Genomic DNA, 12,999 nt, shown 5'->3' with positions numbered 1-12,999 from the left:
GGATCACGAGGTCATGAGATCGAGACCACCCTGGCTAACATGGTGAAACCCCGTCTCTACTAAAAATACAAAAAAATTAGCCGGGCGTGGTGGCGGGCGCCTGTAGTCTCAGCTACTTGGGAGGCTGAGGCAGGAGAACGGCGTGAACCCGGGAGGGGGAGCTTGCAGTGAGCCGAGATTGCGCCACTGCATTCCAGCCTGGGCAACCAAGCTAGACTCCATCTCAAAAAAAAAAAAAAATATATATATATATATATATATATATATACACACACATATATATATACACACACACACATATATATACGTATATATATTTATAGTCAAGCATATAGTCAAGCATGTATTTTTAAAAAATAAATTTGTGGGCCAGGTGCGGTGGCTCATGCCTATAATCCCAGCACTTTGGGAGGCTGAGGCGGGGGGATCACCTGAGGTCGGAAGTTCGAGACCAGCCTGACCAACATGGAGAAACCCCGTCTCTACTAAAAATACAAAACTAGCCAGGCGTGGTGGCACATGCCTGTAATCCCAGCTACTAGGGAGGCTGAGGCAGGAGAATCGCTTGAACCTAGGAGGCGGAGGTTGCGGTGAGCCGAGATCGCGCCATTGCACTCCAGCCTGGGCAACAAGAGCGAAACTCTGTCTCAACAACAACAGAATAATAATAAAAAATAAATTTGTGTGTCTAAAGTCTAGAAGGAGTACAGGTTAGACTGTTAACTGTGGTTATTGCTTGGTGATAGGTTATGAGTGATTTTCTTTTTTGGTTATCTATATTTTCTAACTTTCTACAATAAGCACAGACTAAATTACAAAGGAAAAAAATGGGCAAAAATATTAAAATTCACCTTAGAGAAGATTTCATCAAAATCTGCTAAAAAACTGATGGAAATTGTTGGTGGTTTTAAGCTTCAGTTATCTTCAAAATTCATTTTTATGAAATGTAATTTCCATTAATTTAAAGTAACATGTTCTAAAAAAGTTTGTAACAATAATATCTGTAGAGTTGATAGTAAAATAAAACCCTAACATTTAAAGGACACACCCTAACTACCTGTCCTTTTTCTTACTGAGGATCATCCATTAAGTAATATCAATCCCTTAAATCCTTTTTGAAATAAGGTGGAACATATATTTTTAAAAAATGAATAGCAACCACTAGATACAATCAGAGAGTACAACATGCTCTTCCACTAAAAATCAATTGGTGCTACTCAAAGACAAGACACTGGGAGATAAATCATTTAATTAGTCTGACTGAGAATGGTGTTTCCTTTGGTATTTCATTGACTCCTTTTGGACCTTATGCACTGCAGCCTGAACATCCATCTTTTGAGGGAGTTTATATGCATATGTAATCTTTTATTTAGCCCTCAAGTTAGTTTTTCCTTTTTTTTTTTTTTTTCTTGAGTCTCACTCTGTTGCCCAGGCTGGAGTGCAGTGGTACAAACATGGCTCACTGTAGCCTCAACCTCCTGGACTCAAGCAATCTTCCTCCCTCAGACTCCCATGTAACAGAAACCACGGGCACGTGCCACCATACCTGGCTTTTTTTTTTTATTTTTTGTAGAGATGGGGGGGTTTCACTTTGTTGGCCAGGCTGGTATCGAACTCCTGGCCTCAAGCAATTCTCCCACCACAGCCTCCCAAAGTGCGAGGACTACAGGCATGAGCTACCATGCCCAGCCTACTTTTTCCAAATACTTTTAGTCTTCATATTTTAGGTTAGGGTGAGTTAAGTACATATTTACCTCCATTCACACCTTTTATAAATTTCTATTTTCCTGCATCTGTTGTAGACTACATCTTCATCCTTTACTACCTGAAAATTTAATTTTTTCAAAATATTTTCATAAGAAAAAAGTTCCAACTCCTTGATAAATGCAATTTCCCACTTGAATTCTTCTTATATGATTCAGTACTTGTGAGCTGATAAGTAGAACTGCATAAAATATTACAGATAGAGGCAATCTCAATTATTACAGTCCACTAAGAGAATGTGTATTCCTAGTATTTTTTCCTGATTTCCAGCATTACTCTGGCTATTATTCATTAAGCTATAAAAGCACTCTGTTCCAATATATTTATGAAGGAAGCAAATAATCAATAACTTAAAGCCTATCATATAGTTGAAATACTCCAAAATCTCTGGTTCTCCAAGTAATCAAACTAATCTCTTCAGTTTTTCTTTTCTATTTGGTTTTAACAGCTTCTGTTTTAATAAAACCTATATATTTAAGTCAAAACTTGTGTGGCTGCTTTTCTGGATAACATAAAAAAACACTGTGGGGAAAAAAAGAGGTTGCTTCTAAACAGTCTAAATCAAACTCTTCTCTTTGCAGTAACATAAATACAGGCCAAACAAAAGAAAAAACAGAACCCATTCATTTTTAGAAACATAAACACAGAAATTTAGAATTAAATCAGATTTTGCAACATTACAGAGACTGTCAAGTCCAATTTTAAATTTCAAGAGACTGAGGTCCAAAAAGTGAACTTCTCTGAGGGTAGCTAGTGACAGATGGATTTAGAATCCAGGCCTCCCAAATAATTGAGGTTTTTGTCACTCCTACTAAGTAAACCACAGGACAGGTTCCCATGTATTTCAAACTTCAAACATAAGTTTGAAGTTGATTCAAACGTATGAATCAAACCAAAGCAAAAGATACACACACAAGCTGGAATGGGCCAAATCTAGTAAGATAAAATTTAATATATTAAATCCTGTACTTGAATCCAAAGAAAAATCCTAAAAACAAAATGAAAAGCCCTATTACTCTAAACAGTTTTTTAAAGAGTATCTGAAGATTTTACATATTTAATTTGTAACTGGGATGGGAAGTTAAAAATTTTTCTCTTTCAGTGCCAAAACCTTAGTATCTGCAAAATATGTAAAAAAGAGAACTAAACCGCTAATCCTGCTGGGTTAATTTTAAGCTTAACTCTTACCTACGGAAGAGCAGAAATATGTATATAATATAATACATGTAAATGCGTTAAAATGTCAACATTTGAGATTCCTGTCCTCCATCATTTCTAGTAAGGAGAGAAATTAAAACTTTGTTCTGAAAAGGATCTTATTCTGTAGCTGTTTGTGCAGAAATAATCTCATTTTATTTGCTTTCAAAAATTTAATTTCTGGCTGGGGGCAGTGGCTCATGCCTGTAATCCCAGCACTTTGGGAGGCTGAGGCGGGCGGATCACCTGAGGTTGGGAGTTCGAGACCAGCCTGGCCAACATGGTGAAACTGTCTATACTAAAAATACAAAAATTAGCCAGGCATGGTGGCTGCTGCCTGTAATCCCAGCTCCCAGGAGGCTGAGGCTTGAGAATCACTTTAACCTGGGAGGCAGAGGCTGCAGTGAGCCAAGATGGTGCCACTGCACTCCAGTCTGGGTGACAGAGCGAGACTCTGTCTCAAAATAAATAAATAAATGAACAATTTCTAAAATATTTTAAAAGAATGTTGCTCAATTCTGGGCACAGGAGATTTTGATCTGCAATTAGCTAGAAAACCTCGAGTCACTAAAGTCTTATGTCCCTATCATGCTTAAGATATTGTCAACATGTATTAGCATACATACTAGGAGCCACTGACTATGCTAAGTACTTTCATATAATTTCTCAGTTAACCTAATTTAGGCTAGGATTTATAAGGACCTTTGTACTACCTCACTTTGGCCCAGTTACATAAAATTCTTACATATTCACTTGCCTTCTACAACTCACACACCAGCAAGTTAATGCGCATTTAAGATACCACAGGTAAGTGTACCAGATACCCAGATAGGTATCTAGAAACACCTACTACCTAACCAAAAATTTCTACATGGAAATCTCAGAGTGAGACTTTAGGAAATAAGTGCTTAGAGGCCACTGTAGGGCCAGGTGTGGTGGTTCACATCTGTAATCCCAACACTTTGGAAGGCTGGGCACTAGGATTGCTTGAGGCCAGGTAAAAACAGTTTAGGCAACATAGCAAAACCCCACCTCTACAAAAAATAAAATAAAATAGAGACCACTGGCCACAATCTTATTTCTTTCCTTTTCACACATAGTTGAAAACACAATTCATACCCAAAGGAAAAAAAAGCGTTATATTAAAAAGACACCTGCACTTGTGTGTTGATCGCAGCACTATTCACAATAGCAAAGTCATGGAACCCACCTAAGTGTCTACCAACAGATGATCAGACAAAGAAAATGGGGTGTATATATACACTGTGGAATACAAATGAAATGTTAAAAAAGAATGAAATCATGTCTTTTGTAGCAACATGAATGGAGCTGGAGGCCATTATCCTAAGTGAACTCAGAGGCAGAAAATCATATATCGCATGTTCTCACTTACAACTGGGTACACAGGGACATTAAGATGGACATAACAGACACTGGGAACTCCAAAAAGGGGTAGGACGGGAGGCGAGTGAAGGTTTAAAAATTATCTACTGGGCACTGTGTTCAATATCTCGGTGATGGGTACACTAGAAGCCCAATCTCCACCATTACTCATGCAATACCCATGTAACAAATAAGCCAATGTACCCTCTGAATCTAAAATTAAAAAAAAAAAATTCAACATCATTGCTGGCGCATAAGAGATAATTAAGTAGTAAACCTTATGTAAATAACAGATAGTTCACAGAATCTGGCTATTTCATGAAATGCATCTCATGAAGCAGAAATAAGTAAATCTTTTAGAAAAAGAAAAGGCTGCACTTGATTTACGTAATTATAGCCTTCACAAATAAACCTATTATAAAATACATAAAATGACAAAGTTTTACAAATATTTATAGTTTATATAATTTATTTTCTGAATATAAAAAAGCATTTATGATTTACTATTATGAATTTGGAAACCCTTCTGAAGACAAAAACAGTCATTTGAAAGCTACATATGAGCTTCTGTTACTGGGTCCCCTTTTTATCAACTACAGACTGTGACTCTATTTCCAATCTCCTAAGATTATTAAATGTTTTTCTGTCAACAAGTGAAACAGCACCCTGAATTGTATACTACAGTTTTAAAAAAAACAGGTCCTATATATTATAAAAAGAACCTGATGTGTACATCTAACCTCCCCCATACTCATTATTGGGGAATAACAAAAAATTGGTAGGTGAATAAATGACCTGAAAGAAAAGTAAATCCTATACAAAAAAATAAAGTAACAGTAATAGGTGACTACTGGTGGGAAATGTCGCAAAATGAAGTCGATTAGCTAGGCACTAAGTCAGAGATAGAATCTCAATTATTTGTATCAGGACCCTTTTAAACTCTTTTTTTTTCCAGACAGTCTTGCTCTGTCACCCTGGGTGGAGTACAGTGGCGCAATCTCAGCTCACTGCAATCTACGCCTCTCGGGTTCAAGCAATTCTCCCACTTCAGCTTCCTCAATAGCTGGGATTACAGGCACGTGCCACCGTGCCTGGCTAATTTTTGTATTTTTAGTAGAGATGGAGTTTCGCCATGTTGGTCAGGCCGGTCTCAAACTCCTTACCACAAGTGATCCTCCTGGCCTTGGCCTCCCAAAGTGCTGGGATTACAGGCATGAGCCACCACACCCGGCCTAAACTCTTAAGAATTATGCAGAGGCCGGGTACAGTGGTTCACATCTATCATCTCAGCACTTTGGGAGGGTGAGGAGGATCACTTGAGGCCAGGAGTTTGAGACCAGCCTGGGCAACAGAGTGAGATCCTGTCTCTATATAAAAAATAAAATAAATTTTTAAAAATTATGGAGGACCCTGAAGAGCTTTTATTATGCAGGTTATGTTCATCAATATTTACCATAATTACAATTAAAACCAAGACTCGTGAAAATATTTATGAATTCATTTTCAAATAAGTCATTTTATGTTTATGTAAATATTTTTTTAAGAGAAACAGCTATATGATCCAAAATTTAAACTTTTAGAAAAAAAGAGTAGCCCCTTTTACATTTTTGCAAATCTCAACACCTGGCTTAACAAACGACAACTAGATATTCATTTATCTTTTTTGGCATTCAGTTTGTTGCAATATGTTCTTTAGGCAAAAGTACATGAAAAAAAAAAAACATAGCCTCACACTGACATCAAACTAGAAAAAGGAAAACCTCATAAATGCCTGTAAGAGGGTCTCAGGGACTTCCAGAGGTCCACAAACCACACTCTGAGATCCACAACACTAAGTATATAGTAGCTGCTCAATAAACTTAGTGATTGATATGGAAATAACAAAAGCAGTTATGCAGAAAGCTGAGTATAGTCTACTGTTACAAGTAAGACAAGTACTTAAAAAGCATGCTTACTATACTGTTAGGGTGTAAAGGATTAACATGATAAATATAGTATAAAACTCCTATTTCACAACTTAAGCAGACAGAATAAAATCACCTTCATATAGCAAATAGCCACATACTCGTATATACCCCAATAATAACAGTATCTCTCAAAATGGAAGAAAATATACTTTTAACCCTTTCCCCATTTAGAAAAAAAAAAGTACAGCTTGCTGCTAGGACTCATTTAATTTTACATAAACACGCTCTTTGAGGCCGAAGCAAATCTGATTTTCAAGGTGAAAATAAAATATAAAAACTGTTCTTGGAGTTATTTCTAAACAGAACATCAGAACTGTTTGAATCATCAGATTTGTCTATTTCGAAAAAAAAATCAGATTCAACAAATGAATCTTCGGGCAACAACTGTTCGAGAATGACAATATCATGTGCAGGAATGCTATGTTTTCTAGGATTTGACATTTTCAGTGATTAAGAATTACTGTATTTTGTAAATGAAAATATCACTATTAAAACCAGAATGCTATAAATAGAATGATATCTTTTGTTTCCAAAGTCAATATGCCACAGCAATGCAAAAATAATAATAAAAGCTAGGTATTTTGTGGCAAAGTTATCTCAAGGTAAACACTGCAGCCAAGCACTACTGGCGAGTATTCACAGGACAGACATGAAAAGGGCTAAATACAGCTGCATTGGCCAGGTGCGGTGGCTCATGCCTGTAATCTCAGCACTCTGGGAGGCCAAGGAGGGCGGATCACCTGAGGTCAGGAGTTTGAGACCAGCCTGGCCAACATGGTGAAACTCTGTTTCTACTAAAAATACAAAAAATTAGTCGAGTGTGGTGGCACGTGCCTGTAATCCCAGCTACTGGGGAGGCTGAGGCAGGAGAATCGCTTGAACCCAGAAGGTGGAGGTTGCAATGAGCTGAAATCACACCATTGCACACCAGCTTGGGCAACAAGAGTGAAACTCCGTCTCAAAATAATAATAATAAAAAATAGCTGCATCATCAATATATATAATAGGCAAATTCATAAAGAGTAGAATAGTGGTTACTAAGAGCTGGAAGGAGGGAATATGGGGAGTTACTGTTCAATGGTCAGTTTCTGTTTGGGATGATGAAAAAGTTCTGGAAATGGATAGTGGTAACTGCTGCATAACACTGCAAATATACTTAATGCCAATGAATTGTACACTTAAAAATTGTTAAAACTGGTTGGGCACAGTGACTCATGCCTGTAATCCCAGCACTTTGGGAGGCCGAGGCAGGTGGATCACCTCAGGTTGGGAGTTCGAGACCAGCCTGACCAACATGGAGAAACCTCCCTCTACTAAAAATACAAAGAATTGGGCTGGGCGCGGTGGCTCACGCCTGTAATCCCAGCACTTTGGGAGGCCGAGGCGGGTGGATCACAAGGTCAGGAAATCGAGACCATCCTGGCTAAAACGGTGAAACCTCGTCTCCACTAAAAACACAAAAAATTAGCTGGACGTGATGGCGGGCGCCTGTAGTCCCAGCTACTCGGGAGGCTGAGGCAGGACAATGGCGTGAACCCGGGAGGCGGAGCTTGCAGTGAGCCGAGATCACACCACTGCACTCCAGCCTGGGTGACAGAGCAAGACTCTGTCTCAAAAACAAACAAACAAACAAACAAACAAAATTAGCCAGGCGTGGAGGCACATGCCTGTAATCCCAGCTACTCAGGAGGCTGAGACAGGAGAATCACTTGAACCCAGGAGGCAGAGGTTGCGGTGAGCCGAGATCATGCCATTGCACTCCAGCTTGGATACAAGAGCGAAACTTCCTCTCAAAAAAAAAATAAATAAATAAATTGTTAAAACGGTGAATTTTATGTTATGTATATTCTACCTCAATTTTAGAAACACAAATACTAAATTGTATAAAAAGCTAAAACACAGGCTACTTAAAAATATAAAAGGCTGGGCTGGGTGCGGTGGCTCACGCCTATAATCCCAGCACTTTGGGAGGCTGGGGCAGGCGGACTGCCTGAGCTCAGAAGTTCAACACCAGCCTGGGCAACACAGTGAAACCCCTTCTCTACTAAAAATACAAAAAAATCAGCTGGGCATGGCAGTGCACACCTGTAGTCCCAGCTAATCGGGAGGCTGAGGCAGAAGAATTGCTTGAACCCGGGATGCGTAGGTTGCAGTGAGCCGAGATCGCGCCACTGCTTTCCAGCCTGGGCGACAGAACGAGACTCCAACTCAAAAAAACAAACAAATAAAAGGTTGCACTAAAACCACAAGATATAAAGTCCCAATTTCTTTTGTTTACTTTAAATGTACTTAATAGTACATTTAAACAAAATAAATCTTTCAAAAAATAGAGGGTACAAACACCTGCTTGAACTATTAAGGGAACTAAATATCTGAAAAATGGAATTGTGAAGAATATCTTTTTACTTACCTGCAACATGCTGACTATCTCAACTTTGTTGAAGAAAATAAAAGACGTAAGAGTAGAAAGAAAATTCTCTTCAAAAACAGATGGTGTGGGCAAAATGATGTCCTGAATGTACTGTACCCTGTAAGTCTGATGTATTTTTTGCCTTAGTTCAGAGTCTGTTATTGGTATAACTTCCTTGAACTTTGCAGTTTTGGTCAAGAATTCTCTATGTCTTTTTGGCTGAGCCAAAGCAGGGTCATATTCAAGGCATCCCACGACATCCATGATACACTCATCAGAAAACATAACCTCAAAAAGAGTTGCCTTATTTAGGAATAAGATTCCTCTAATAATTTCATACAAATGATGTAAGCCTTCAGTGTTTTCTAGGTTCTCACAAGCTTGGAACAGCTGCAATAGTTTTTTAATATAGCCTTCATTTTCCAAGGCGAGAGCCAGCTTTTCCCTACGGATAGGTGAGGAGAGCACTGAGGTAATTAAGTCAGCAATCTCTTCAAGTTTATTGAGTTCACATGTGGGCAGGTCAATCAGATGACTAGTTTCAGGCATTTCTTCAAATCGTTCTTCTTCAGATTCATCAATGAGGTCCTGTGTGACTTCCACTGATGGGTCTTTACCTTGAACCTAAAAATATCCAAGTATGCAGCTAATTACCTTAAAATACAAAATAATTCAAAATTTTGGAAATCAAATCATTTGGAAATGCCTGGCTAGCCACTACTAATTAAAAGTGAAGTCTAGGCCAGGCACGGAGGCTCACACCTGTAATCCCAGCACTTTAGGTGGCTGAGGCAGGCAGGTCACTTGAGGTCAGGAGTTCAAAACCAGCCTGGGCAACATGGTGAAACCCCGTCTCTACTAAAAATACAAAAATCAGCCAGGTGTGGTGGTGTACGCCTGTAATCTCAGCTACTCAGGTGGCTGAGGCAGGAGAATCGCTTGAACCTGGAAGGTGAAGGTTGCAGTGAGCTGAGATCGCACCACTGCACTTCAGCCTGGGAGACAAAGCAAGACTCTGTCTCAAAAAATATAATAAAAAATTAAAATACATAAATAAAATAAAATGAATTCTCTTCCAGCTTGGTCCCTGAATGACTCTCATGAGTAGGGCCCCTTCCCCTATTGGTCAAACAGCAGTAAGGAGAAATCAACTTTTGTTGTGACAAGCCATTGAAATTTTAGGATGGTATTACTACAACACAATCTGATCATAGTGTCTCAAAGACAGCCAATGAACTCTGCTGTATGGATTCACAATAAATCCACACTATCAATGGGTTTTTCAATAAAAATTCTCTAGTCTATAATCCTATCGTCATCCCTTACAGCTGCTGCTTTAAATATTTTTTTCACTTTCCAACTTCTCAAACATTACCTTCACTTTTAAGTCTCAGAAGAGGCTTCCTTTGAATAAAAAGCCCATCAGTACTCAACTTCCTCTAAAATTTCTCCATCTCACAACTTACCTTCACACATTTCCTTCATTCATTTCAAAGGAAATGTCCATACCATTTCCTAAGGTTAACATTTCCATATGTACTTCTAAACTTATTCTTTCTCAAAGCTAAACATATAAAAATTATCTTTGCTCTTGTTTTTATAATTTATTTCTCTCCAGTGGTTCCTTCTATTTCATCATTCTCCATTCCCCTTAAGACACTCTGAACTATCTGAACCATCAAACTTTTTCAGGGAAGCTTTTTTGTTCTATTTTCTCATTATAAGGGGTGGTGGCTCACGCCTGTAATCCCAGCACTTTGGGAAGCCAAGGCGGGTGGATCACCTGAGGTCGGGAGTCCAAGACCAGCCTGACCAACATGAAGAAACCCTGTCTCTACTAAAAGCACAAAATTAGCTGGGCATGGTGGCGCATGCCTGTAATCCCAGCTACTCGAGAGGCTGAGGCAGCAGAACTGCTTGAACCCGGGAGGCGGAGGTTGCAGTGAGCCGAGATCACACCCCTGCACTCTAGCCTGGGCAACAAGAGTGAAACCCTTGTCTCAAAAAAAAAAAAAAAAAAGGTGGGCGGGGTGGGGGTGGTTAAGAAATAATTAAGTAATATGGCGCTTAATGAAATTGAAATTGTTCTTTCAAAGATCAGCAATGACTTCCCAGAACTGAAAAAGTAAAACATGAGATATGATTTTGTGAAATATCATGCAGTAGTTAGGAGCAAAAAACTAAATATATATTCAGCAACATGCATAGATTTTAAGAAGTAGAGTATTGAGTTATACAGTCAAGAGTTAACTTTGCTGGACCATCAGAGTGGCTACATCTAATATCCCTTCCAAAGGTGGAAAAGTCTGAATAAAAATCAATGACAAAGAAAAAAAATAAAATTTAAAAAAACAATGACAAATGGAAAGGAGAAACAGTAAAAGAGGGGAAAAAAACATGAAAAAATGAGTAATGTAACAAGGAAAATTCAGTATTAACATTGGTGCCTAAGCTGGGCACTGTGGCTCATGCCTGTAATCCCAGCACTTTCGGAGGCTGAGGCAGGCAGATCACGAGCTCAGGAGTTCAAGACCAGCCTGTGCAACATGCTGAAACCTCGTCTCTACAAAAAATACAAAAATTAGCCAGGCATGGTGGTGCACGCCTGTAGTCCCAGCTATTAGGGAGGCTGAAGTGAGAGAATCCCTTCAGCCAGGGAGGCAGAGGTTGCAGTGAGCTTAGATCACACCACTGCATTCTAGCCTGGGGAGAGCCAGAAAATATCTCAAAAAAAAAAAACAAAAAAAAAAAACAAAAAAAAACAAAAGCAGTGATGCCTCAAGAAAGGCTTGAAGGCAAGAGATGACACTGTCTCTTAGCTCAGTTATAACAGATGCCTGGAAGGGTGAAGCAATAGGTTTGCCAAGACCACCCCTCCTCTTAAAACCTGACAAGGTCGAATGGGAGCCTGTAAGCTTCAAAGAGTGACACTGCTCTGGGAGACGTTTTGTCATACAATATGATGATGAACCAGACTGTTTTTTTCTTTTTTTTTTTGAGACAGAGTCTCGCTCTGTAGCCCAGGCTGGAGTGCAATGGCGCGATCTCGGTTCACTGCAAGCTCCGCCTCCCAGGTTCATGCCATTCTCCTGCCTCAGCCTCCCAAGTAGCTGGGACTACAGGTGCCCACCATCATGCCCGGCTAATTTTTTGTATCTTTAGTAGAGATGGGGTTTCACCGTGTTAGCCAGGATGGTCTTGATTTCCTGACCTCGTGATCCTCCTGCCTCGGCCTCCCAAAGTGCTGGGATTACACAGGTGAGCCACTGTGCCTGGCCCCAGACCAACTGTTAATGACTACGTGGGATTCTAGTAATGTGCTAGAATCTACCAACTCTTACTTCTCAGGTTACATCTACTACCATACTGTGATATGGTGTAACACTAGTATTGTTGATCCAACTACCTTATCTATATAAATCTTATAATACTGATATTGATGATCAAATGTATTGGGAGACTGAGTTAAAGCTTCCTGAGGATGTAATGCTGATAGAAAAATCACTGGCCCATGCTGCAGTTATTTGAATAATTAAACTAAACTAAACTAAGAAAAATGAAAGTCACTGGCCCTACAGAATCATGGTCTGGAACCTAAGAAGAAAAAAAATCACTGGACTGACAAAAAGCTGGATTTTGTTTACTATCAGTTTCTATGGTATACAGTTCTCTACAAGTTTATCATAAGGTACAATCTGCAGATTAAGGAGAGAAATAAGAAATCAAAGCAGTACAAAAATACAAAAGGTATGACATGGTTTTATAGGAAAAGTTAGTTGTTTCTTTAAACCTATCTCTACTCCACACTGGCCCCAAATGCTAGGTATATTCATACTGATATTATTTCTCTATCCGTGATATAAATCTTATGCTAAATGTAGATGCTCACATAAATATGATCATTTTGGTGTAAGAGTGTCTTGGTCAAGGAGTGGTCTGTGCAGTAAAGGACTGACCTTGCCAAAGGAAAAGTTTGGCCCTTATCTAGCTCCAGAGAGGTAAACTCTAAGCACTCAGAATATCCTGCTTCATAATAGTGTTGTTTACCTGGGGGCCTTCACTTATGCCAGACATACTAGGCTAACAATGTGGTATGTGGTGGGGGCCTTGGATCACAAGATATTCTTGACCTCTGGAGGTGCTGGAATAAGGTCAGCCACACAGGCGGTCAGCCATGCTTACGTAAACTCTAATCCCCAATGAAAACCCTGGACACGAAGGTTTGGGTAAAGTTAACTAGTTGGCAATACTGGATGTATGCTGCCATATATCACTGCT

The 12,999-nt window shown here is 39.2% G+C and overlaps 1 protein-coding gene across 22 annotated transcripts in view; it reads right to left on the bottom strand.

The window, feature by feature from the left end:
- Window positions 1-12,999, bottom strand: part of PPP4R3B (protein phosphatase 4 regulatory subunit 3B) — a 75,658-nt gene that overhangs the window by 47,677 nt on the left and 14,982 nt on the right. For 14 of the 22 annotated variants that reach the window (NM_001373879.1, NM_001373880.1, XM_054546253.2 and 11 more), the window contains 1 exon segment: window positions 8,722-9,345. The exons of the other annotated variants lie outside the window; for them this stretch is intronic. In NM_001373879.1, coding sequence (NP_001360808.1) covers window positions 8,722-9,345 — 624 coding nt within the window. 22 annotated transcript variants of the gene reach the window in all.

This window comes from Pongo abelii, chromosome 12 (assembly GCF_028885655.2).
Source record: "Pongo abelii isolate AG06213 chromosome 12, NHGRI_mPonAbe1-v2.0_pri, whole genome shotgun sequence".
Taxonomy (NCBI): domain Eukaryota; kingdom Metazoa; phylum Chordata; class Mammalia; order Primates; family Hominidae; genus Pongo; species Pongo abelii.
This window is presented reverse-complemented; position numbering and strand designations above follow the sequence as displayed.